Below are 27658 nucleotides of genomic sequence, written 5' to 3'. Positions count from 1 at the left end.
CTTTATTTTGCTAACCACACCCAATATTCCTCAAATTCTAAGCTTTAAAACCTAAAGTTGAAAAAAAAAATCGAAATAAAATCAAGTTTGAAAATTCAAGACTCGTAAAAATCAGTGTCTTTAACCAACTTAAGTGACACGTGCAAGTCAATGGCCGAAAAAACCTAATCAATGCCGAAAACTTCCCTTAGGTCCTTTCTCGCAAAAAAAATTTACATTAAGGTATGATTTCACAAAAAAAAAATATAAGGTCCTTTCTTGCAAAATTTGAGTTATAAAAGGTTCTTTTTGGCAAATTTGCCATCAATATATTCTCTATTTGAATTCAATGCGAGGAACTAGTCCTACATGCACTCACATGTGAATTTAATCTAAATACTCCATTTCCATTTCACATGTGAACCACCTTGAAACTGAATAAGCTACACAAGTAAAGTTACAAGAGAAGAAAGCCATAGAGAATAAAAGAAAACGCTCAAGTCGTGTTTGGTTCTAGCAAATCTACTTGGACCATTTGAATGAGTCAATGATCATACATATTTTATGCGTGATTCTCTGATTGTATCTGTTATAACTGAATCAAAAATGAAGATTAAGAATGCAAATAAAAAAACAAAAAGATTTAACGTGATTCATTAATAATGTGATAGAGAGAAATCCCCGTGCTGAATTGCTCAAAGGAAACTAGACCGATTCAAGAAATATTCTAACCGTACCCATAAGAACCTTAGAACCCCAAAAGTGCAAGCTAGGCATGATGGAGATAGAATAATTTGTTTATAACATATTTAACATATTTAACATTCTAACACGTACTATCTAATGATTCTGATACTTCGTATAAGAATACATAAACAGGCATGCCTAGCGTTCGACGATCCATCCCCACCACATTTCAAGTGGAGAAGGCTGGACCGCATGACAAATTATCCCCACAAATGGTACAACATATTGTACCCAATGCAACTAATTTCTAGACTTCTAGCCATAGGCCTATTTCATTAGAATTGAAGTCACTCATCTAGGCCTCTACTCAAGTACTTTCAACGACACAATCATTTCATGTAAGACTTGATGTAAGGGGTCATTCACTTTTTCACTACAAAAAATTGTACCATTAACGACGGAAAATCCCGTCGCTAAAGGCCAATAATCGTTGATTAATGACTGGATTTTCTGTCGCGAACCTGTCATAAAAGGGGGCCGTAGTTAATGGAAAATTCCGTCGTTAACCCGTCGTAAAAGACATTTGCGACGGTTATTCCCGTCTTGGTTGGTTGTTAGCCCCTTCGCAAAAGGCTTTTGCGACGAGATCTTTGACCCGTCGTAATTAGGTTATCGTTTAAAATACAATTTCTTGTAGTGTTTCCAAAACAATCACACCAATCGAGATAGTTGTACTTGTTCTGAGGGGATTAGTTATACGGGATACTTATTAGCCTACCATTAGGAATTTTTATGGGGATATGATATGATACCAAGCAAATGCCTTGTTAGCAGGCGGAAGTAAGTTCTAGCTAACATCCTTTCCTATCGGAACATTCAAACGATAGCGATAGTCAAAAGATCAACGGATCGCTATCCTATGGATCATAGCCCATCCCCTCCATCATTCGACCCACCTATAATTATTGCAAATATACGCAATCCCACTACTAAGCAATTACATAAGAATCTTATACGTACACTATCTGGCTTTACATCGGAGGGTGGATCCTTGAACCACCCCCGATCCACCCCCGATGGTAGCTAACATTCTTACATGTGCAGATCTTTATCAGCATAGAGAATCTGAGGCATAGAGCAAGCCCTTCCTACCGTTCCCATTACATACCAGAACACTTGCTTATTGATTGATTCACTATACTTTATTTATGAATAGAAAATAATGTTAATCTTTATCCAATTAACAACAATTTTCTAGGTTTAACTTAGTTTTTTTTCCTAATAATTTTATTTTACTAGGAGAACTATCAACATCGGTGAATCGGTGATCTAGTTAGATACGCCGTTAGCAAAGTTGAAATCCTAGATTATTTGGATATAATCTTTATCCCTAAATACAACGTAAGTGATCATACGGAGTATTTGATTATTGAATGACCTATTGAAAAACATTGGGTTGAAATATCAAGATCATGCTTCCTTATGTAAGGTTTTATCATTCCACATAAATGAAGCAGTGTTTATTATATATTGAAGGATGATGGGAGTAATTGATGTAAATTATGGGTAGACTAACAACAGTACTTAGGGTTGCCTTAGTTATCAATTCCAACAATTTAATCTATGTATCTATATCTAGTCTGTCTATACGTCTATAATATTTTAAAAGTAAAATCATAGATAATAAAGCGGAGCAGGGCCAATTTCTTGTACTTGCTTAGCGTGTCCTCCTTTCGTCGTTAGATGACACGTGTCATCCCCTTATTTCATCTATCAATTTATTTTTCTATTTGCTGTATTTTACTGCTCCAATGTCTCTTCCACTCTATCTCTCTCATTCAACACCAATCTATATCTATATCTAGTATTAGATGACACGTGTCATCCTCTTATTTCATCTAGCTATCAATTTGATTTTTGTTCTTGTTGTTGTTGTTTGCTGTATTTTACTGCTCTAACCTCTCTTCCGCCCCATCTTCCCCATTCAACACCATGACCATTTAGTTCATATATTCGTTCAACCTCTTCCACTTTATCTTCCTTTTTACACTCAAAATTAATTCACCATTTAATTTACATATTTTTTCATCCTTCAAATTTCTCCTCTATTTAAATCATATATTCACACTAAAATCACAAACTCTCAATAAAATTAAAAATTTAAAAAAGGGCTAAATAATCACTATGCAAATAACGGGCTCAAGAGCTAATTGTAAATTAAAACATTGCTTGTTGACACACAACTTGGATTAAAATAACTTAAAACATTAACCATCCAACTTCATCCTCTTACCGGCTTACTGACCCGTATTAGTGTTTTAAGTAATGACAAAAATAGTAAAACGGATATTGCATATCTTTAAATGGATCTCTACATGAGGCAAGTGCTAACACTGCTAAGGTAAAAAAGTGATGAAAAGAAACGAATCTATTTCTAATTATAATAGTGTGGGCCGTTTTTTTCCTTGTGTATCTATCTTTTCACTTTATGTCCAAGAGTGATCACAATGCCATTATTAATTTATTATCGTCCATCTCAAATTCAGTTTATTTTAATTGTTTGACTTGTATAAAAGTGTTGCTATAAATGATTATTGGTGTTGGATCTACACTAATATCATTGTAGAACAGATTCACGTAAGACTAATTCGGTGAATTAAAAGGAGGTGTTATTGTGGATCCGATCTAAACAAGAATAATCATGTAGATCGAACCGAGCTTAATATAGTTTTGAATAAACTCCGTACATAAACTTAGAACTATTGCAACTATGATAGAATATGGTTTCAAATCATTTATTAGAGTGTAGACTTTTAATCCCAAACATATAACTATCACTTTCATTCATCCCTTGCAATAGTACAATTGATTTAGTGGTTGAAGTGTCATGTAGATTTCTCTATGATGAGATTGACTGCTTTTTAATAATCCCTTTTTCCTTTAACTAATTTCGCTTTATTTTACTGATGCATGCTTCGGGTAAAGGGAAGATTACTGTTTCTGAGAATGCCAACGTGAAAAATTAACGACGATAAAAGAAAGAGAAAGGTTTGTAGATCATGTAAATGGGGGCAATAGCTTAGGGGAGGAATTATATTTCAATTTCAGATATGTTTTGACAAAAATATATCAGATCAAAATAAGTTTAAATGTGGTACTCGTAAGCTTAAATATGACACTTGTAAGTTCAAATATGGTACTTATAAGTTCAAATATGATACTCAGAAGTTCAAAAGTGGTACTCATAAACTCAAAAATGATACTCAGAAAGTTCAAAAATGGTATTCATTTCTCAAATGTGGTACTCAAAAGTTTTCAATGATGATGAAATTATTGTCTAACCCTCGAATAAGTGTTTGGAAACACATCTCTGAGATGTGTCTCTTCACCCTTTACCCTATAGTGCTATACCTTGTGAATTGTGATTACTTGACCCCTCCCGAGAACAAAGTAAAAAACAAATCACCTATGGATCATGCTTCCCTGGTTTATGTTAGGAGAGCGGAGAGGCCAATATCTGATATGTATTTCAACATACATATCATCCCACCAAACGACAAAATAGAGATAAGACAAAAATTAAAACAAGTGCCATTTTTCAAAAGAACATATGCCTTTGGAAAAATGGATGCCATTTTTCAAAAACTGATGCCATTTCCCAAAAAAAGGCGTCATTTTCAAAAAAAATTGATTTTGTCCTTTAGCATTTGTCTTATCCCTATTTTCTCGTTTAGTGGTTGATATGTATTTGTGAAATACATATCAGATATTGATTTATACTTCCTCTTTGTGTTAGCCCCTTTTAACAACTGTTCAAGAGCTTATTACGTGTAACGGACTAACGGTGTAAGGGTGTAACTAATAAGTTAAAGATTATTTTTTTTTGCGAGCCAGCCACATGGGTAAGACTTCGGTTTAACCACTAGACGAAAATTTAATTGGTAATTGGAGGAAAGTTTAACTACACACGATCTATAGAGTGTGTATAAGTGTATACTGTTAGTCCTATTTAAGAGCATCAATACGGGGAGACTTTTATTTTGCTGACTCTTAGTGTTAGAATCCAACCTTCATTTACTTGTATTTCTCCTTTCTATTGCTTTCTAGGATCTTTCTAATAGTTTTCTAGGCTTTAGCGAGAATTATTATGTTACTGTAATTCCAACCTTTACTTGCAAGTTTTAGCTAATTCAAAATAAACCTCTATGAGGGGTATGAACCAATACCTTTCATCAGAAATTGCCTTTGCTTAATTCATGTGTTGTTGCTAGCCTTTATAGATATTGTGCTGTCGCATGCTTTTAAGCTTTCTAAGACCCAACAAAGTCTCCCTCAAAACAGATACACTCTCGTCGACGGTCCCGCTTGTGCCTGCTGTGTGCACACAAGCGCCCCGTTCGACCATCGACCCTCGCTTTTGTCGCCAATAGGCAAGAGTGCCCATTCTAAAGCAGACACCCGCTCGTGCCCCGAGCCTTGAGATTCACTTTCCGCACAAGGCTTGCGCCCTTGCCGCCCCATAGGCAAGAGCGCGCCGCACGATCCGGTGTCAAAACACTCGGACCGTGACACTTAATCTCTTTCCTATGTCCACATAAGCTTTAACTCCAAATAAGGGTCTCTCCCAAAAATTGTGGAAATGCACTAATTCTTACCACTAACTCTTATTCTTTCTTACCCTCTTATTTTATTTTATTTTCAAGCAAAAAATGTTAACATGACACTAGCTTTTATTTGTTGGAGCTAGCTCTTATTTTAGAATTTTCTCTTACACACTCTAATTAAGAGTCTCTCATTTCTTACATAAGAGGTACTCCCTCCGTCTCTTTTTGTTCTTTACTTGGTATTTTTCACGCGTTTTAACTATTAATTAATTTGCATCGAGATTCCTCAATTTTTTTTTATTTAAATAAGATAAATTACGTTTATTTATAATGTTTTCACTTCTATCAAAATTCTGATATTGGGAATTGAGAATATTTTAATGTCCCAATGAATGTCCTAATGGAAAAATGTGAGAGATTAAATGTCCCAGTGAATTTAATTGGTTAAAATAATAATTTGACACAAATTTTGATAGAATACTAAGTCATTTATGTGATAATATAAAAGGAAATGTAAAAAACATTTTGAAATACTCAAAAAGGAAAACGTAAAGAACAAAAAGAGACGGATGGAGTAGCTCTTAATTTTTCTCTCTCCTTAAGAGACACCTAAGAGTCTCCCACTATTGTTTCTCTAAGAGTTAGCTACAATTTATGCTCTTAGTACTCTATACTGTTAATTTTGTTTTATTTTTATGCGGACAATTTGTTATAAGATTTAACATTATTTTCTTATAATATTTACTTATGACTATATATATTAATTGATCAAGTTATGCATTGACAAACGTGAAAAACAAAGTGTTGCAAGTAAAGAGAAACGAAAATGTAGTAAAATAACATGACTTTCAATCAAACATTTCTTGAAAAAATTTAATATTTTGAATATTCAAATCGAGACGGATCTAATAAGATCTAACATGGTTATACTTTTTGTTTACGTATAACAACAAAATAGATGGTCAAAAAAAATGTGTGAACAATGATAAAGTACAAATAGCGGGTTAATAGTGGGTTAGATTATGGTTAACTCACCCCAATTTGTGTTTGAGGTCTCTAAGTGTGAAAAAAAGTGTATGTCCTAAAAGGTGAAAAGTGTGAATTAGACCCCCAAACATTAGTTTAACTCATTTTATATATGTATAAATATGTTTGTTGTGGTTAACGGTAAGTAGCCTCGAGTTCAGTTGCCGGAAAGTTAGTTCAAGGTTTTAAAGAGTGAAAAAAAAGTTATAGGTCATAAAGGGTGAAAAATGTGAAAGGCGAGTCCCTATTGTTTAGCTTAACTCATCAATAAATAATCATCTACTCCCTCCTTTCTTGAATATTAGTCATTTTTGAAATCTAAGACAATCCAACAAAAGTACAATTGTCACATGAATTCCAATAGAATATAACTCATGTGGGTAGGAGAGAGAAATAATTAGAGGGTCTAATGATGATTAAAGTTTACTTGAGAGTAAACAAATGACTGAATGAGCATTTGAAATATTTTTAAGGGTGTGAAGGAGATAAATATTAGACAATTAAGTATAGATTCCAAAAGAAAATAATAAAAAAGAACAACTCAATTAAGAAAGAGGGGTTAATATTCAAGAACGGAGGGAGTACTTTATTCCATTCCCCATAAAACACTATCTCAATCATTTTTTCTTTCACACTTTTCACATTTCTTAATGCTGTATTCTTCACCAAATAAACACTTGGAGTAATAAGGAAAGGAGTAAACCTGATCAACACGAGCCTGACCCACCGGTTAGGCCCGACCCCTGGACTGATTTTTTGTGGGTTTGGGAAGAATTTTCCGACCCGTTTTTCGGCCCCGGCCCGACCTGAAAGTTTGATATATTTTTTTTTTAGCGGTTTGGGCAACATAAAACTACACTTTTTAGTTATAAAATTGTCCCGTCCCGAAAAGTCCGGTATTTTGAGTCCAAATTAGCGGGCCGTGCACAATTTTTTGGCCCAAATCTTAATCCGACCTGACACAACGGGCTGATTTAATCCCTCGGCCCAGCCCGCCATTTGGTCAGGTCTTGAACGGAGGGAATAGTAAAATTAAAAATACGGAGGAAATATTTGAGTAACAAATTACCATTTCTACCCTTACATCACATCCCCTCCCTCCCCCCGCGGCCCTCCCCCCTCACTCTTTCACTCAGTTAACTCCAACCACAACCATAACCATAACGACCCAGACTCACCCTACCCCCGCCATCACCGCCACTCACCCGAAGCCCTAAATTCGGAAATTGAATATGATTATACTTTTATTAACCTAAATTAGGTTTTCAATTAGTAACGATTAACAGTTTGTTCTTGCTATTTCCAGGGAATTTCAATTGTTTTGGCTTGTTGCTGATAGAAATGGCTACTTTTTCTGGGATGTTGTCAAATTCTTCAGGTACCAACCTCATATATTCTAAAAATCACTGGTTTTGCTGAATTTTTTTGAATAGTTGTATGGAAGACATTGAAAAAATTCTCATTGTGCTTTCTATTTAATGTAGTTTTGGGTTATAATAATGGCAATCCAATGCTTTCATTTCGAAATCGAATGTCGATTGAAGCCAACACTGGGGGCTTGGTTACTTGTAAATTTGTACCAAAATGGGTAATTATTTGTCTAATTATTCTATTGATTATGATTTCTCTAAGCATATTAGTGTTTTGTATGGATTTTTTAAGTTGCCTATCTTTATATATTGCTAGGATTTAAGGGCAGAGATCCATTATTCTCACAAGAAGCAGGTTCGACCTCGGTTTTCGATGTCTAGGGGAGGAAAGTATGGTTTAAAGTTTGATGATGAGTGTGATGATGACCCATTTTGGCTACATTTCTCTAAAGAAACAATCAGGTATTAGGATTAGACACAATTGTGTGGATTCTGGTTTCATACTGGGGTTGAGACTTGAGATAAGTAGTACTAGTAGCCTGTAATTGTACTGAGTTGTTTGTTGTGCCATATTCTTCTCAGGGGTTTGAAATCATTGGTTGCGTTCCTTGTTCATCAACCTGGGCAGCTGAAGTACATAGAATGGCCGAGTTTTAAGGATACGGTACAATCCTTGCCTAATGTTGGATACATTTTTGTTTATTGCATTTTATTTGCTTCTGTAGAATAGTTTAGGCCTTGTTCATATTAAACAGATACTTGTCTGAATTGTGGTAGTATAATTGCCTATGTTATTTAACTTCAAACAGAAGTAATTGAATCAGAAATTCAGAATATGTAAATTATCAGCTCAATATGCCAACAAGATGCATAATAGTATAATACTTCTATTTTAACATAGTCTAGTCTCTTAGTACTCGTACATGAAAGTCCATAGATGTTGGAGTTTCCAGGACATCGTATCTCTCAAAACCTTTGGCAAATTTTCTGTGTAATTTTGTTATATACAGAGCATACCGCAATTTGATGCTGCAGTGGAATGATTAGACCTTGCTGGGGTTGAACTTGTTGTAAAATTTGTTTGAATATGTTCTTGAAATATGTTGACAAAAGACTTGGAATGCAAACTTGGGAGCTCTATTAACTTGGTTTTTCTTGGGTACAAACCTACAAATTTTTGCTATATATCTCATTGGTACTTTTAGTGTAATTCCCATGGAAACAATGTAGTTTGTTTGAGATCTACGGGACATCATCTCATCATATTGCCTTAGACTCGTGAGTCTAAGAGCAGCACTGTAAGTGCCTTGTTGATTATATTTCATTTCCTTATTCCAAACCAAGCCCTTCTCGAAGAGCATGATTTCAATTTAATTGTATCAACTTGGTGTGTTCGGAATATGTCGACATTGGTATAGTAATGTCGTTGTTTGGTTACAGAGATGCATAATTATACACAACAGTCTTGAGTATTTTCTTTTTTCTTCTCTTCTCTCCCAATAATGGCTTTGTGCCTGGACATGCTTGCAAAATTACTTGGGTTATTTTCTATGATGTTTTAACTCCTTTCTGTTGTTAGAAAGCATTATTGTATGACTTTGACTGAACAAAGGGACCCTAGATTGCCTATCAAGAACCTGTAAGTCTAATGCCTAGGCCTTGTTTGAACATTGTGCCATAGAAAGCAGTAAAGTGGTGCATATAAAAAGTCCGAAATCTAACCTAGCCTAACCTAACATTTGGTACCTGATGTATTGATCAAGAATTAAGATGCTTGATTGCTTGTTTGTGTCAAAAGCATGCGTTTCATTAGGGGAGTTTTAATCTAATCTCGTTTTGTTTTTGGTTGCAGCTGCGAACTGCCACCCTCACCCTTGTACTTGTTGCCGGGCTGATTGTTGCCTTGTCTTCAATTGATGCTGCACTTTCTTATGTGTTGGCACTACTTCTGCAAAAACCTGCATGATGCAACCTGATTTGGTTTCGGCTCTAGCTTTTCTGACAGACAACACTGATTTTACCAGTAGCGTCAACAGAATTTCATCTTCGTGAGGCTCAACTTGATAGATTTAAGATCAATGTACATTGTAGACTAGTCAACTAGGACAAAGGGCTTTGGTAAAAGTATGCTGAAGTTCGATCTTGTCTGTCATCGTTTTGATTTGCCATTTATAAAGCAATTTGGTTTGATCACTATTGGCATATGTCTTTGTCTTCTAGCCTATTCCAATCTACTCCGGATAACATACTTCTACCTCGTATTTCCTACCATTAAAGTATATACGTATTGAGCATAAAATTGCTTTACCATTGAATGGCAAATAGCTAAACATTTTCGTTGGTATCCAACACAAGTTGGTGGGGAACTCACCTTATCACTTAGAGGTCACAGGATGCCAGGGTCAAACCCCATCAACACTTCCCCTGGCCATCATCGACTCGTACCCTCAAACTTCTATTAATTGTCAAGATGATTTTGATTCAAAAGAACAAGTAGAGTGTATGAGACTGGAGATATCCCCAACATAATCCTGTCACATTTGCATTATATAATATAAAAAAAAGGAATAGAAGGAGAACAACATCCACTCTTATTCTTCATCTCTAGACACTGTAAGGTTCGTTTGTGTGTGTATATTCGCCTCATTTTTACTTAGCTAAACTTAACTACTTTATCTTTAACTCATTGTTTATGAAATAAGGGCAATAAGGTGAACATAATAAAATTCTTTTTTAAAAATCCAGAATTTTTTCAAAATTAATATCCTAAAATTAAACATAATCAAGAATCTCAACCTCATCAACTTCAAATCTTTTAGTTCGTCCGTATAAGTTTTTGATTTTTTTTTTATGTAGCCTATATTCCTATAGTATTTGAAGTGCAGCCATGGGTATTCTCTAGCTCATTTGACATATCTTGCTAATTACAAAATCTCCAAATGAGCGGAAATATACAGTGGTACAAATCTTACCTGAATAAACCGCCCCTAACATATACCGAAGCTGGATGGATTGAGAATTATCCAAACAGGAATAAAACCAAGTCAAACCCGAAACTAGATGGCCAAAATAAAATCGACCCGGAATCGACTAGAGACAAATAGACCCGACCTAAATCGTATCTAGTTGAAATAACATTAATTTTTCTTTATAAATTAATTTCAGTAGTCCATGGATTTATACACAAATTCATTGGGGGAGAGTCAATGGAATAGTACAACCAACCAACCAAAACTGAGTCGGCCAATTGTTTGTTGATTGAGGTTGGAATTGATAGGGAGAACCCGTGTTCGATCCCCGTAACAACAATTGAGAAGGGACTAAAACTTATCCATCTAAAACTCGCCCCGAATCCGAATTAACCCTAAGGGTGAACCAGGTGCTAACCAAAAAAAAAAAAAAAAACCCAAAACTGAGTCACCAGATAAATCATTAGCATATGCATATCCACTTATGTTAAAGTACGTTTTTTGGCATGCTGAATGATGGACCACGGCCCGTTTTCTTGACGGCCCAGTAAGTACTTTACCAAAGATCAATTGATTGCGGATCAGCGTCAAAAGTCATGCCCAAATGTTGTCGTCGGCCGCTCCAACCTCCGTCAACTGCCATCTCAGACTTACACCTTGCTAATACTCTGGTATTTTCTCTTTTTCGTTGATTCGTTGAATTTGGATGAACAGTTTGTGATGCTCAGTTACTAAAAATTAAAATTTGGATGATTTTGTTTCTTCATGTTTATGGATTATCGGTTTCTGGTTAAGTATTTTGAGAAAAATGCTTTCGGAATTGGTAAATGCGATTTTGTGACTTCAGACGGAACTACGAATACAAGTTTACCCTTCTGTTGAATTATCAAATTGCAAATTGTGTGTTTGTGAGATGATTACACGTTTTGTTTGTTAAATTCAAGGTTTTTGTGAATTTCAGCTTCCAATTTCTGTTTTGGGAAACCTAGTTTAACATCTTTTTGGTTCTGAATTTGGCTTTTTAGATAATTTTGATATGTGGTTACCTAGAAGAGATTTTGTTGGCAAATGAATTTTGATTATCGTAATTCGAATTTATACTAGTGGGAATATGGGATGAGACATGGAGATTTGACACTGGATTTGTTTTCAAGGCTCTTTTAGGCAGTTTTTTAGGCTGTTTGTTTATATAATGATTAGGAGAACTTAAAAGTTATTTTTGATGAAATATCTGCAAATGCACTGTATTTTTTTGTTGGCGAGGACATGGGTTTCTCATACACCTGTTGTGCTACTTTGACTGCTCGAAAAACCTTAAGTTGTACCACTTGTCCAATACAAGTATAAATTTCTGGGACGAGGATGCTAACTCGCTTTCTAATTTCTCTGCCTTCATTTCTACAGCATGTCTTATTGCAGTTTGTGGATCTTTCAATTGTCTTAATGTCACCAGATAGAGGAATTTAACAGAATGCAGAACTGCTAAAGCTTCTTTTGTTATGTGAGAAGTGTGAGCATGATGGTGGCATGGAACCGGGATTGTCCTAGATTTTCGAAAATGTAAATTCAGAGGTTGGATTCTCTATAGAGAAAATTGTAGTTTCCGGGTACTATTGCCTGTATGCCTCTATCACAAGTGAGTACAATATTGAGCAAGTGTTTAACAGTAAACCACGCTAAACAAATCCATGCTCAGCTTGTTGTTAACAGTCTTGGTGACGTTGAGGCTGAATTGGTTTGCCAACTAGCTGCATCTCTCCGCAGTTTTACTCCAGCTGATGTTCGCTATGTTCAAACTATCCTGCGATACCTTCAACATCCGGACTGCTTTTCTTGGTCTTGTGTTATACGTTCCTTGGCTCAACATGGACAATTCAAAGAGGCATTTTCTCTTCACGTTCAAATGCAAAGGCTGGGAATTCATCCGAGCACATTTTCTCTCTCGTCTTCTTTGAGATCATGTGCTCGTATCCCTTTTAAGATTGGAGGCGTATCCATTCATGCACAGGTCCACAAATATGAAATCCTTAAAAGTGTCTATGTGCAAACAGCTCTTCTGGATTTTTATTCTAAACTGGGTGATATGAAGGCTGCAAAGAAGGTCTTTGATGAGATAGACCAAAAGAATGTGGTTTCTTGGAATTCGCTGTTGGCAGGTTATTTGAAATATAAAGATTTGTCAATGGCAAAACAGCTGCTTGACCAGATGCCGTTCAAAGATATTGTTTCTTGGAACTCGATGCTTTCTGGCTATGCAAGATCGGGAGATATGGATAAGGCATATTTCTTATTCCAGCAGATGCCTGATAAAAATTTAGCCTCTTGGAATGCCATGGTAAGTGGGTACGTGGAATGTGGAAAGATAGACATGGCACGGAGATTTTTTGATGCCATGCCTCAGAGAAACAGCATTTCTTGGATAAGTATAATTTCCGGTTACTCAAAATGTGGGGATGTTGATGCTGCTCAGAACCTTTTTATCGATATGCCAAAGAAAGACGTGCGGTTATTCAATGCAATGATTGCTTGCTATGCTCAAAATAGCCGACCAAAGGAAGCAATTCAGTTGTTCAATGACATTCTAGAGAGAAAGTTGATTGATCAACCTGACAAAATGACTTTGGCTAGTGTTTTATCCGCTTGTTCTCAGTTAGGAGATTTGGATCGCGGCTCTTGGATAGAGTCGTATATGAGAAGACTTGGCATTGAAGTGGACGATCATTTGGCTACAGCACTATTAGACTTGTATGCCAAGTGTGGAAGTATTGACAAAGCTTACGAGTTGTTCCATGGCCTAGCTAAGAAAGATCTAGTTAGTTATACTGCTATGATAGTAGGATGTGGGATAAACGGCAAGTCTCATGATGCTATCAAGTTATTTGAAGAGATGTTAGATGTCAATATTTCCCCAAATTTGGTCACATTTACTGGGATTTTGACTGCCTATAACCATGCTGGTCTCGTTGAAGAAGGCTATCGGTGCTTTAATTTGATGAGTAAGTTCGGGGTGATGCCTTCTGCTGATCATTATGGAATCATGGTTGACCTTCTGGGAAGGGCTGGAAGAGTAGAAGAAGCATATGAACTGATTAAGAGCATGCCAATTCTACCTCATTCTGGAGTTTGGGGTGCGCTGCTTCTTGCGTGCAGATTACACAACAATGTTGAGCTTGCAGAAATTGCAGCACAACACTGCTTCAACTTAGAAAATGATAAAGCTGGCTATTCCTCGCTTCTTGCCAATATTTATGCGTCGAATGATAGGTGGGACGATGTTAATAAAATGAAGAAGAAATTGAACCGTGTGGGATCAGCACGGATTCCTGGTTCTAGTTGGGTATAAATTCGCATAGAAGAATAGAGATCGTCAAACATGGAGTTGGCATCTAAACATTTGCAGCAAGGAACATTCTTATGCAGTTTTTGCTTGACAAGGGAGTATTCTTCAGGTATGTAACATCTAAATGTACAGTTTCAGAGGCTTGATTTCAGTAACCACTAGCATACTGTATGTCTCTATTAACATGGATTTCTGTTTTAGGATAGAACCTTAATTAGACTTACAAATGGTCGAACTCTTTTTCCCCTTTTATCTTCATGAATATTGATTTGTTTCATCAGTTACTCTCAGAAAACTATTATGCAGAAATGACAGCACATTCATTTGTTTCATAATCGGTCAAATTCATTAGTCTTTTATTCTTTATAACCTTAGTGATTCGTAGGTTTCCGTCATTAGATTGTGATCAGTACCTAATTGAATAAAAAATTGGCGGAGTCTTTTGTTTAATAGAAGCAGGATTTAGGTTTCACAGATGGCCACAGATTTTGGTGTCCTGGTACATTCTTCATTAAAATACGTTGGAAATGAGTGGCCAAAAATACATCTTATAGATTGCTCACATCACAGTTTTTGTTGTGAAATGTTATATAAATAATTTGTGGTAACCAATTTATGTGTTTGGTATGAAGTGTTGTTGGAATCATACACATGGATAAATTTGCCCCTCTCACCGCTGTGCAGTCATGCAGATGTTTAACTGTTGCTTACTACGATACGCTTTGAGTGAGACTTGCCTTTTGGCCTATGTGCATGACTCATAAGACCACTTCAAATGTCCACATCTTGATTCTCTTCAAGGTTGGGGAATGCGGGTTTGGATGGTAGGAATTTATAAATCAACCTAGGTTTTTCTCTCTTCACCTTATTCTTATTGCTTATGATATACGAGAAAAATCAGCCAAGACCGGACCGGACCAGATCAGAAACTAGAAAAATCAGATCAGGTGAGAGAACAACACCGAAGTTAGAGTGTTATTATTTACTAAAATTTCCGTTTACGCTTTTGCCCTTCCATCATTTTCTCTCCTCTTTTTGACCCCCCAAAGATCCAACCACCACTGAACCACCCCACCCATACCACGTGCCGCCACCTACCCAATTGACCACCACCCACTATCCGACTTTTATTGGCTTCCTACAACACATCTTAGAGCCTACTACGATTTTGGTGAAACACATAACTTAGTCTGCCCGTTAGATTACATGATCTCAAAGGTGAAGTTAGGGCCTGGAGCTGTGCGGTGTTTGGTACTTATCAATTTTTTAGGAAACAGAAACGTAACTTATGAACCGACACCGCTAGGTTCCGGTTCTGTTTCCGGGTACTTAGTCATATATTTATTTTATTTTAAAAATACAAGTCATCAAAAATAATTGGGCCGATTTGTTTTTGTGCTTTTAATAATTGATTTATTACTCATAGTGTTTTTAGGCCATTTAATATTGATTTGGGCTTTAGCAGTGAGTACAATTTGGATACATGCATTCATCATGTTCTTTTACTTATTGAAGTTATGAATTTTGATTGGTCAATCGTTTTACCCAAACATTGGAACCATCGGATCCAATTTCGGTTATGATTCGTTTACCCGGAACTTTTTGCTCACCTAGATAAAATGTTACTCAACTACATTATACGAAAGGTTACAATCTACTCAACTACTCAACCACATTATACTAAAAGGTTATTTCTCAAATAAGTATCGGCTTATCACGAATGGCAATCTCGTCTCCTTCTAGATCATCACCAGCTCAAGGGCACCCCTTTCACCCCTCATCCCTCCACTTGTCCCTCTCCTCCTTCCCCCCCTATTTTGGTTCGCTGGCACCCTCCTCCATCAGGTTACTTTAAACTCAATTTTGACGGCTCCAGTAAAACTACTTCAGCAGCAATAGGAATTATCATCCGCAACCGTGCAGGCAACCCGATCTCGGCTTGTACCTTCAATCTTGGTCACACTCAGGCGTTCATGGCTGAAGCTATCGCCCTCCACAAGGGTCTCCAAGAAGCTCGTCGTCTCAACATTTCTCACATTCAGATCGAAGGTGATAATCTTCTTGTCATCAATTCTATTAAAGGAAAGTACACTCCTCCGTGGAAAATTCATAACATCATTCAGGACATTAAGAATCTCCTCGCCTTCTTCGACACTTGGGAAATTAATCATGTCTTCAGAGAAGCCAACTCAGCAGCAGATTGGATAGCAAATGTTGGTCACATCATTGTAGGAAAAATGTATTTAGATCCTAAAGCTAGTCCTCGTTTATCTTCCATTATTTGTAATGACTACTCAGGAGTGACTCTCGTGCGGGGAGGCTCCTAAGTATATTCTCCTTATCTTTCAAAAAAAGAAAAAGTAGACTACTCGGTCCATACCACAAGCCTTTCCTCAAATTTAAATGCATAAATGCATAGCAAAGATTTTACAAGTTTGAAGGTGAGAATAAATGCATAGCAAAGATTTTACAAGTTTGTGAGAGTTATTGAAAATGATCCATCACCTTATTTTCTAAATGTAAAACAAGAGATTACATCCATGATCCGTCATCATCATATCGTTGAAAGTGTTGCATACTCCACGGATAATAGTTTAGATAAAAGAATGAGTAATTTAGACAAATCAATATTAAGAGTAAGTATGAATACCGCAACTTAAGGGATGAATTCCCGTGAAGGAACAAGAAATAATCAAGACACAAATGTATATTAGTCGCAAATTGTAACTAAAATCTGGGGACAATTTGTTGGAGAACCCAAATCTTTGGACTTGAAGGAATAAATTATGATCCCAAAAGAACGCAGGTGGTTTTACGATTTGCAAAGTTTGTGTTTCTGTGTTTTGTTTCATCAACTAATTTGCTCCCTAAAGCAACCTTTCTCTCCTAGAAAACTGCACCAAATCCATGTACAACACTTGAATAAATCTGATATGTTTCCTCCAATTTTTTTGTCTCGTGTGTTCACTATGTTGGATGATATCTAAACTTATTTGAACTTTTAACATGATAGGATCCGATTGCTTTAATGCGACATAGTTGAAGTTTATTGGACCTAATAAAATATAATTGCAAGAGAGTAAGCTTCATAAATTAAACTTATAGAGCTATATGATCTCATTAGAACTTATTGGACCTGATTAAATTTATTAACTTGATTGCAATACACCTTAACTTATTACACTAAAACATATTTTGCTTAAGGTGAAAAGAATGCATCCTTAGCTGATATCTTGTTAAGTTGAGATAAATGAAAATCATGTGAATAGAACGAAACCTTACTATTCTTTTGAAACCAACGTCAAATCTTAAGTTTTTATCCTACAAGGCTACACTCAAGCTTCTCACTAGTTTAGGTACATCAATTAAGGAATATGATGCAACTATTTAGAAACGGAAAAAACGGTTCGTATGCAACTTCAGAATATAAATTACACGGTATTCAGGAGGAGGCAACATACTTTTATTGTATTATTATTATATTAATTAATTTCTTATCCTCTATATAAGTTGAGTAAAGGAACAAGTCCAGAAGCGTAACAAAGTAAAGTAAGGACCTTTTATGCTTGATGAGGGAAAGCTTAAAAACAACACAGTTAACTTTATTGTCTGTGGAAGCATTCCCCCCTTTATCAAGCAATACACACCACTGACCACACCATTAACAATTTCTTTTGTCCATTTTCTCATCAAATAAAACTAACTAACCGTCAATTCAACAGAAATTTCCTCCCTCTTTCCTCCTTTCATCCCCTTTCCCCCGCACCTTATTAGTTATAATTTGAAACATAAAATCATTTTCGAAGTATCTCAACTCATAAACTTAAATTTGACCCCATCAACAGTTCAACCCCTTTCCTAGCTGCACTCTAAAGTCAAATCATCTCCTTATCTTTCATCAACATGTCCCCCGACATAACCACCAACGACCTCCGCCACCGTGGCCCGTCATCGGGCCGTGATCTTCGTGTCCCTCGCCAGTTACTGTCATCATCGTCGCCGAAGAAGCCAAAACAGTCACCTAAGCCTATCAAAGTCATGAGTAAATGTTTTTCATCGCCTATGATTTTTCGGGAAGCTGGCGACGGAGATAGTGTTGTTGGTGGTTGCCGGAGTTTTGATTCCGGCGAAGGTGGGTGGTTGATGCGGTTTCATACGTTGGATGATGTGTTATCGGGTACTACTGAGCTTGTTGTTGACTCTCCTTCATGTCGAATTAATGCGGTATGTACACCTGCCTTATTTTCTCTGTTTCTGACAAAAAAAAAAATAGATCGTTGATGAATGATGATTCATGCATTCATAATTCAATACAGAATTTTAAATTTCTGAGTTATTGCATTTTAATAATTAAATTGTTAAGATACAGGAGTATTTATTGTGGAAAATTATAAAATATACTAATATTTGGATAAGAAAAAAAAATGTTGTTTAAGCAACGAATCTCTTAGGACAAAAGGGTCTTTGATCTCAAAATAAAAAAAAAGTAATGAATTTGTTTTTTACTTTTCACTATCTGAAATTGTGTGTTTTTAGCTCAAATTCTCTATCATATGCAAAAGATTGTAACCTACCAATTTTCTTTTATGAAATTTGATATACTATATTGACGGGCCCAATGAGCATAAGTTGGTGGATTTGTTGGGGGAACTCAGCTTGTTGCTTGGAGGTTACAGGATCGAGACCCATCAGTTGTATAGCTAGCTGACTAACTTGTAATAGGACGAGACTGGATCCTTAATTTGAATACCAACCTCAAGAATTTAGCACGTATGTTTAAAGAAAATTGCTAGTAGTTGGCAACCACACCTTTTAGTGAGCATATGTTAAAAGAATATTTTTGTGAGATTTCCCATGATTTTACGTGTTTTGGTTTCACATTGAACTTTTATTGATGCTAAGCATGTTGTCTTAGTAAAGAAGGATTGGCCCTTGTTTTCGTTGAAGAATCTACTTTACTTTGGATTTGATTGTGTATCAGAGGACTTAACCTCCTGTACATATATTCTTTACCATGAGGCTTGATCGAAGACTCACACCATATCCCAACAAGTAAACGTACTACGTAGTCATCATAACTTGCATGTACTGATCTATTATTCTTAATTTTATCAGTCACTTGAAAGTATGAGTCGTATGCTTGCTAATCATATAGGTGGACGATGATAAAGGTCGCAAGTTGCGACAACATTTAATTGTCGCAATATAATTGGTACATATAGGTGCCACGTATTCATAATATTTTTACTATCAATGCAATATTTCTACTATGAAAATATGTAAATAAGGTAGTCGATATGAAGAAGGAAACAAATTAGAATATTAAGATTTTCCTACCTTTTTTTTATAACATGTATAATAGGTTATATAAGTTAAATATTTTAATTTCCAATTTAAATCCTGACATATAAACATGCCATGTCATAATTGTGACACGGCTTAAAGGTCGCATGTTGCGACCTTTATCATTTTCGTACGAAGTAACAATCAAAATACAAATTACTGACAAATTATCCTCCGTAATGCATTTACTAATTTTAATTGTACGTACATTGATATATTAAGTGACAAATTAAATTAATATACTCCGTACATACGTAACACCAATATATAGTCAAAGGGAATTAGAAAATACATAGATATTTTTTTTGTTTGGAATTCATAAATTATGAAGTTTGTGGTGTTGTGAATTATGAAACAGGGGTATGAGAAAGATGCAAAGGTGTTAATAACAGTGACAGTAGAAGGGAGTCCAGGACCGATAAGGACCCTGGTTAAATTGGGGACAAGTGTGGAGGAAACTATCAAGCTGGTTGTTCAAAAATACGGCGAAGAAGGCCGAACTCCTCGCCTTGATAAGGGTTCTGTTTCCTTTGATATGCATGTTTCCTACTTCAGCCTCCAAAGTAAGTTCCTTTAGCTTTCATTTCTTAATTAATTAGCTAGGCTCCTGTTTTTTCAAGAACCTGAGACATATTGTAATTTGTACACAGTCCCTCAGTCTAGGTTAACCAGTCAAGTAATATGGTGGATGATATATGTATTATGTATAGGTTTGGAAAGATCAGATGCAATTGGGGAAGCAGGAAGCAGAACCTTTTATCTACGCAAGAACGATAACAAGTGCCATGAAGTTGCAACTAATTATGATGTTATGGTTAATGTTTCTCCAACAAAACAACTAGTAGGACCGCCGACTATAGGGGCTAATTTCCCTCCCTTTATTGCACAAAAGATGAACAAATTTGAGCGAAGATTGTTGAGGTTGTTCAAGATATTAGGCTGCCTGGATGCTAAATAACCTTGCACAAATCATGAAAATCTTATAAGTTTAGAGCCAGGGTACAGTGAAGATATGCTTTCGATATGATTGTCCCGGATTTTAGTAGGGAATTTATAACGTCTGTTTTCTGCAGACAAAACAAAAACAAAACAAACAAAAAAACGAGCAACTGCGAAAACAAGAATCATGAAATAATTTGTAGAAGTTGGAGATGAAGTTTGCGTTGCATTTACATTTGCATATACTAGGGGAGTAGGGGGATCTATGTTATTAGACTTCAAGTTCTAAACCATGAAATATGAAGAGGAGCAAGAGGCTCTTAAACACTCATGCCAACCTCAATTGGTTATATCCTTTTCAAATTTTGGGTGTATATAAATCAAGAAATATTATGTTCTTCCAGACTATGAGTTACATTCCTTACAGGCTAGTTTAAGTTGTTATATTTTCTCGCTGAATATAAGTAAATGACATGCTACTCAAAGAAAAAACTCCTAGAAAAATTGTGTGTTAAGTTGTTATATTTTCTTTACGAGTATAAGTATATAACGTGTTGAACTGAAATGAATGGAGCTGAACTGAAATAAAATAAAGTCCCAAAAGAGCAGAGCTCAAATGTTGCATCATACGAGTAGAAAATTCCAAAAAAGAAAAGAAAAAAATGGTTAAATGGTCCACTATGCAACCGGCCAAAGTACTTTCAACGGATTAACAAGAAAATCTGATGGCAAAGTTGAATTTAATTAGCAAATGCCAAAGAAAAGGATATCATTTTCATTGCTTCTATTCATCCATTTTCTTAGCCATGACGTTTTAAATGCCACAAACTTTTTCAATACAATATTAGTAGCACAATTAATAGTCATTATCACAAGATTTATTTATTTAGTGAAGAAGTGCCAGCAGACATCAAATGTGAGAGTAGATGACCCTTCATGGGAACTTGAGCTATTTACTTATGTCGATTATCTAGACACAATTGTGTAATTTGTTTTGTGAATCGTTTGGGTACCACCAATAGTAATTCAATACTTCTTTTTCATGCAAGCTTGGAATAATTAAATGTGTAAAAGTTAACAGAAATTACAAAAGTTATTCAAGGAGGTCGGTCCTCCAATAATGCATCCGAAATAAAATTCGTGTGTAGTATACTACGTAATAAACTAAATCATAACTAGCTATATATTACATCCATGCATGCAGCTCATTTTGGTCATTTTATCCGCTACCTTGTAATTCAGTACTTTATTGAGATTATTGTTTCATTCAGGTAGGTGGCGCGTCCTGTGTTTGATGTGACTGGACTTTCGGATGTCAAGACGAACTTATGTATGTACATGTCTAACAAACCTCGACATATCTCAAATTGTTGATATCTTCACAAATTCTTATTTACAATGGGTGTACAATAAATATTGTACACCGGAGTAAAAGTTAACTCAAACTACTTCAAAGTTAAGCTTATATATGTAAAAGTTATATACTTTTAGTGATAAAAAATTTTCATTTTAATAAAACTTATTTCTTCAAATCACTAATAATGCATAAAATTAATCATTTAACCCTTTAAAATGTTTATCTATCAACTTTTTTTTTACTAATATAAAAGTTAATCAAAAGTAAGTTAAAGTTACAAAAAAATGAATAAAAGTTATCTTGGTGTACAATAAATTTATTGTACACCTTGTGCGCGCAACACCTGATATCTTATGAATAACCTATCTCAAATTGTTGAGATCTTTATGAACACATGAATAACAAGTCTCACTTTATAAAGGTGTTGCTTAATGCAAAGGTGATTCAATAGTTGTACTTGTGGTTGGTTAGTCCAGTTCATATATTTGGACAATTGAACATATCAAGACCAATCCTCACCACTCTAGAAGTTTGACCAAACACCATAGTTTATGTATGTGTATTTTATGTTGTTACTCCCTCTGTCCCCGGATACTCGCAACGGTTTGTTTTTTGCACTATTCAAATAATTTACTTTGACCTTATTTTATTTATAGCATATGAAAATAAGTGTTAGCATATAATATATTGTTGGTTTCATCTTAATATATATTTTCATATTAATATTTTATAAGTTTTTATAATATAATTAAGTTTGATCTATTGGAAAGGATAGTATATTCCCACCTCCAGTTAGAGGTTCTATCCCCGCTAGATGGAGATTCTCACACCCTACACTTTTCTAGAGGAGTTAACGAGTCGAGCTTGCTCATCAACTACTCAATGCTCAACTCATACAAAGTTCGGCTCGAGCAGGTTGGATATGAGTTCGAGTTCCACTCTATATCCTAACCAACCTCACTCGAACTATTATTGAAGGCTTAGAGTTTTCTTAATGCTAGTATGTTTTCTAAATAATTTTGTTTGCATCATTTCCCTTTTCAATGAAATTTATTTTTCACATATAAAACATGAAAAATTTGACAAACAAGTTTCTTAACCGAACATTTAATGATCGGCCTAAAGCTGACCCGAACCAGGCTATTGGCCGAACTCAATGTCTAGGCTCGTCAAGCTCTAACCAAACCTGAGTACACGAGTGTCGAGCTAGAGCCGAGCCTGCCTAGACTTATTAACAGGCCTAACTATTCCCCTCATTCTATTCCTAAAATGTTAAACCAAATAACCCGAATATGGTCTTTCACAATAGCCGATAGAACCCTTCATCTTACTTTTAAAAAAATCACGCAACGATATGAGGAAACACACGCTGCTAAGAAGATTAAAGAGGAAACTTCTAAAGTGATTGATTAAAATATAATTCATCCGTATTTTAAAAAGAGATACACTTTGACCATCAAGTAGTTTTAGGAGAGTGAGTTGAATTTATTAAAATAACATGAAAGTGAGGTAGTGGGTGAATTATTATTATATTAGAAAGATGATGTGAATAAGTGCCGGGACCATATGAAAGAGAGAAATATTATGATAATGGAAGTGGAGACCAAAACATGTCAAAAAAGGAAAGTGTATCGCTTTTTAAAATACGGCAATTTAAGAAAAATGTATACTCCGTATCTTTTTAAAATACGGAGAGAATACTTCATAGTAAGTAGTACAACGTGTCAAGAAAAACAACGTCCACGTAGATAACTCCAAACCCACAAATATTCCCCCCAAAATTTCCCTCCATTTCGTCTCCCCTCATCCCAACTGTCATCAATTTTACAGAACAACCCTCTCTCTCCCTCCTCCCTCCACCCCACAATTCTCCGGCGTAAGATCGCCGTTATGACCTCCAAACCGGTACCGACTACCACCGTACAACCGGAAAGAATCCGGGTTCTAAAACCAGGGTCGAACCCGAACGGGGCGGTAGTTTACTGGATGTTCAGGGATCAAAGGGTGAGAGACAATTGGGCCTTAATCCACGCCGTTGATGAAGCAAACAAGAGGAATGCTCCGGTTGCGGTGGCATTCAACTTATTTGATGGGTTTAAGGGCGCAAATGCTAGACAATTAGGGTTTATGTTAAGAGGGTTGAAGCTTTTGCAAGCTTCTTTGCATAATTCCCTTCATATCCCTTTCTTCCTTTTCCAGGTAACCCCCTTTATCTCTCTCCTCTATTGTGGTTGTCTTTTTCCTGCATTTACATAGAATTTGCGTGAACAAAGAAGTAAAAGGGGGCAACATTTGTTGATTTAGTGATTTGGTACATTGGTGTAACTAATATCTAGTCCGCCAGCATTTGATTTTTTTGGTAAATAGAAGCAATTCTATTATTGGTTTCTTAAGAAAGATTTAGGGTGTGTTACCTAATTCGATAATCCCCACAAACTATGATCCAAAGAAGTGAATTGATACGTGCTAGTGACTTTTGGGCTTAATTTAACATAACATGGTAGCCAAAATGTGTTCCTTTGCCCTATCTTATGTAGCGGATCAGGTAACACTCGGTAGAACCCTAGAAGTAAGTAGCTTGTTTGCATATACTTAGAATATGAGTTTAACCATGAGCATTTTTCTTAGAATTTCTGTATAAGTGGGTAAAGTAGCTTTTAAAACTGCCTATATTGGACTAGAATCTACATACAAATTTTATTAGGTTCATTGTGCATCAAAACAATTGATTTTATCTGTTTCTTGCATATACAGGGAGAAGTTGTAGAGACTATACCTAAATTTCTTGTAGAATGTGGGGCTTCTCTGCTGGTTACTGACTTCACACCCTTGAGGGAAATTCGAGGGTTCAAGGAAGAACTTTGTAAGAGAGTGGGTGATTCAGTGTCTATACATGAAGTTGATGCTCACAATGTGGTTCCGGTTTGGGAAGCATCGAGCAAGCTGGAGTACGGTGCTAGGACTATTAGGACTAAAATTAATAAGTTGCTTCCTACTTATTTGACTGATTATCCAATTCTTCAACCTCCAAACTGTAGCTGGGAGTCTTCATCTCCTGTAATACAATGGGATCAGCTCATTGAAGATCGTCTCAAGTAAGATTTTGTTGGCTTTAGATGCAAATTAATTGAATTGTCGTCCATAAAACTGCCAGCTTTCATTTTTCTTTCTGGGGGTTTGGAGGGGGGTGGGGGATCGAAAATATGAACTTAAGCTCTATTATTTTCACCTTATTTCCATTTATTTCAGGAAAAATAAGTCCAGTTAAGTTCAGACAAGTTCAGTTCAGTAAAAATAAGGGTTGAACAAGTATAATTTATAACTAAAATAAGTTCTAATAAGTTCAGTTAAGACAAGTTCAGGAAAAATAAGTGAAAATCAGGAAAAATAGTGTTTGTAATGTCATGAATTGTATTTTAGGAAGATTTTGAGGTATTATTGTTCTATTGTTGACATTTTTGTCAGCAAGTTTGTGTTCTGTATGTTTAGGAACTAACATCTTGCTTGTCTTGATTAGAAAAGGAGCAGAAGTGCCAGAAATTGATTGGTGTAAACCTGGTGAAACTGCTGCACTTGAAGTTTTGAAGGGAAGCCAGAATGGGTTTTTAACAAAAAGGTTGAAGAGCTATGCTACTGACAGGAATATCCCATTAAAACCAGGAGCCTTATCTGGTCTCTCTCCATACTTGCATTTTGGCCAAATATCTGCTCAACGTTGTGCCTTTGAGGCACGTAATGTCCGGAAAGTTGCTCCTGAGGTTTGTCCTATGAATCATCAGTTCAATAGTTGTGTTTAGATGAATAACTTTTTTTCAGTTAAAAATGGGGGATATTTGATAAGGCTTAATATTTTCCTGTTTTCTTAAGTTTTATTGTTTCTGATTTTGAAGGCAGTTGATGCATTTACGGAAGAATTAATCGTGCGTAGAGAACTTGCTGATAACTTCTGCTATTATCAACCTAACTATGATTCACTCATGGGGGCGTGGGAGTGGGCACGTAAGACATTGATGGATCATGCTTCTGATAAAAGGGAACACTTGTACACGTAAGTAACGAAAACCTGCTTTTTGTTAGTAATGGCTGGTTTTCTTTAGTCAGTTTTTAATTGACTGATAGCACTGCAGGAGGGAGCAGCTGGAGAAGGCACAAACTGCTGATCCGGTAAGCCGGCAGTTATTTATCTGAAGAATTATGCAAGAGTTCCATTTTTCCCTTGTTGTTCATCTAAATAATGTGGACCTGTACCTTCTGCACTTGCTAGCTTACTTTGAAACTTTAACTTACCACATTAATTGCTTTATTTTTCAGCTATGGAATGCTTCTCAATTGGAGATGGTTCATTTCGGGAAGATGCATGGTTTTATGCGGTAAGTAACACTTTACTAGCAGAACATAAGTATTTGTTCAACTCATAATTTCATACACATCCTTCTACTTTGACGCTTTGTAAAATTATCCTCTCTTCTTGAATTGTCCATTCATTCCAAGTTTGCAAATCTTAGTGTTTGAATAACAAAGAATGTTTCACATACTTCATTTTAAGTTACCTTGTAGCTGTATTGAACTCTCATGCTTCTGTTTGCTGGATATATGTATGCTTTAAGGAGAAAACATGTTGTGGCTTGTGATTTTATGTTGCTTCTGAATGCGCCTGCGCCTGATCAGGAATGATGCAATATTTAGTCTTTTTTTTGGAATTGTATGGTATTTTGGCTATCTTGTTCTGCATATGTTATTGGAAGATAGATGATAAAACACAAGCCACCAGTGTGATTTGAATGGAGAATTTTCAGATAGGGGGTTCCACCTGTTTCAGGGATGGGGGTAACTGGGGGTAGTCAAATTGTAAGGGGACTGAAATTAATTATGATGGTTTAAAATAGAAACAACACAAGTTTTATTTTGGCCAAGTTAATGTGCGTTGGTTGTTATCGCCTCTGTTTTAAATCTGGGAGCTAAATTTCAGTAAAAGTTCAGCTATTCTCTTTTTCTTCAGTTGTCAGTAGTTGTGTCATGTTAGATGCTCATCCAGTTATACACCGAAAATTTATGTATTTTTCCCCTTGATTTACCATACTTCACTTAGTATACTGATTCTATGTGACTGAATTGATATGCAGTATGTACTGGGCAAAGAAGATTCTTGAGTGGACAAGCGGTCCTGAAGAAGCCCTTGCAATAGCAATCTACTTGAATGACAAGGTAACTCTTTGCAATTCACTGTCAAATGAGTGATTTTTCGGTATCAGGAACTCGGTTCTCAGTCCCTTATTTGGGTGTATATGCAGTATGAGATGGATGGTAGAGACCCAAATGGATATGTAGGATGCATGTGGTCTATTTGTGGACTGCATGACCAGGTTTCTCTTCTTACATTCATCCCTCACATATTTTTGCTTTTCTTTAATACCAAGTATGAAATATCTTCTGCTTTGTCACTGAAACTAGTTATACTTGGATGGGTTTTTTATAGGGGTGGCGGGAACGCCCTGTATTTGGTAAAATCCGTTACATGAATTATGCTGGTTGCAAAAGAAAATTCAATGTTGATGGGTATATTGCGTATGTGAGGAAGTTAGTTGTTGATACCAAGAAAAGAAAGGCTGAGGCTGACATCTCATCAGAGAAGAAGAAGGAACCGCGTTGCTGAGACTGCTTGTGGAGTTTGTGCACTTGGGCGAGGATGATTACCTGACACGATTAAGGATTAGGGTGTGGCTTATCTTCTTAATTGTAGTGGACTAGTTAGCAGTAACACTAGCTAGTTTTTAGTTGTTCTCTTAGTGAGCAACTGAGGAAAAAAAATATACCTCCTGCTTCTGGGTACACACATTAATGGTAACAAAGTTTTTTTTAGTACTTGGTAGTGATTTTTGACTGACAGCAATTTGTAAAAAGTGAGTACTTTGTTAGAAGTGGATGACGAGATCAAGGATGTGGAAGATAAGTTTAGCAAATGAAGGCCAGAAAGGTTTTTTCTTGCTGGAGATTCCCAGTTTAAGGGTTGACTTAACTTTGGCATTGTAGCATCACATTTAAAA

At 35.9% G+C, this 27658-nt stretch overlaps 4 protein-coding genes across 5 annotated transcripts; all 4 read left to right on the top strand.

The window, feature by feature from the left end:
* Window positions 1-7395: 7395 nt before the first annotated feature.
* Window positions 7396-9862, top strand: LOC110784335 (uncharacterized). Its single transcript, XM_021988773.2, has 5 exons — window positions 7396-7674; window positions 7781-7884; window positions 7983-8128; window positions 8249-8330; window positions 9519-9862. The coding sequence occupies exons 1-5, from the start codon at window positions 7638-7640 to the stop codon at window positions 9630-9632; spliced, it is 483 nt and encodes a 160-aa protein (XP_021844465.2). The 5' UTR covers window positions 7396-7637; the 3' UTR covers window positions 9633-9862.
* A 1284-nt stretch (window positions 9863-11146) lies between these two features.
* On the top strand, window positions 11147-14255 carry LOC110784398 (pentatricopeptide repeat-containing protein At4g22760). Its single transcript, XM_021988853.2, has 2 exons — window positions 11147-11306; window positions 12040-14255. The coding sequence occupies exon 2, from the start codon at window positions 12257-12259 to the stop codon at window positions 13976-13978; it is 1722 nt and encodes a 573-aa protein (XP_021844545.2). The 5' UTR covers window positions 11147-11306; window positions 12040-12256; the 3' UTR covers window positions 13979-14255.
* A 3252-nt stretch (window positions 14256-17507) lies between these two features.
* Window positions 17508-21789, top strand: LOC110784400 (uncharacterized protein At4g22758). Of its 2 annotated transcripts, none has more exons than XM_056831431.1 (3): window positions 17508-18199; window positions 19677-19881; window positions 21529-21789. In XM_056831431.1, exons 1-3 carry the CDS (start codon window positions 17879-17881, stop codon window positions 21555-21557), a joined length of 555 nt encoding a protein of 184 aa, XP_056687409.1. In that variant the 5' UTR covers window positions 17508-17878; the 3' UTR covers window positions 21558-21789. The 2 variants fall into 2 exon arrangements, with proteins under 2 accessions (XP_056687409.1, XP_021844546.2); XM_021988854.2 differs by lacking the exon at window positions 21529-21789 and adding an exon at window positions 20029-20681 and having other exon boundaries at window positions 17512-18199.
* A 973-nt stretch (window positions 21790-22762) lies between these two features.
* LOC110784401 (deoxyribodipyrimidine photo-lyase) lies at window positions 22763-27598 on the top strand. The gene is made up of 9 exons (XM_021988855.2): window positions 22763-23813; window positions 24369-24709; window positions 25132-25372; window positions 25505-25662; window positions 25742-25778; window positions 25926-25984; window positions 26738-26819; window positions 26906-26977; window positions 27091-27598. The coding sequence occupies exons 1-9, from the start codon at window positions 23505-23507 to the stop codon at window positions 27265-27267; spliced, it is 1476 nt and encodes a 491-aa protein (XP_021844547.1). The 5' UTR covers window positions 22763-23504; the 3' UTR covers window positions 27268-27598.
* The last annotated feature ends 60 nt before the right edge of the window (window positions 27599-27658 follow it).

The sequence above is a fragment of the Spinacia oleracea genome, chromosome 6, assembly GCF_020520425.1.
Source record: "Spinacia oleracea cultivar Varoflay chromosome 6, BTI_SOV_V1, whole genome shotgun sequence".
In the NCBI taxonomy this organism is placed as follows: domain Eukaryota; kingdom Viridiplantae; phylum Streptophyta; class Magnoliopsida; order Caryophyllales; family Amaranthaceae; genus Spinacia; species Spinacia oleracea.
The sequence above is the reverse complement of the archived record's forward strand: the minus strand, read 5'-3'. Positions and strand labels throughout refer to the sequence as shown.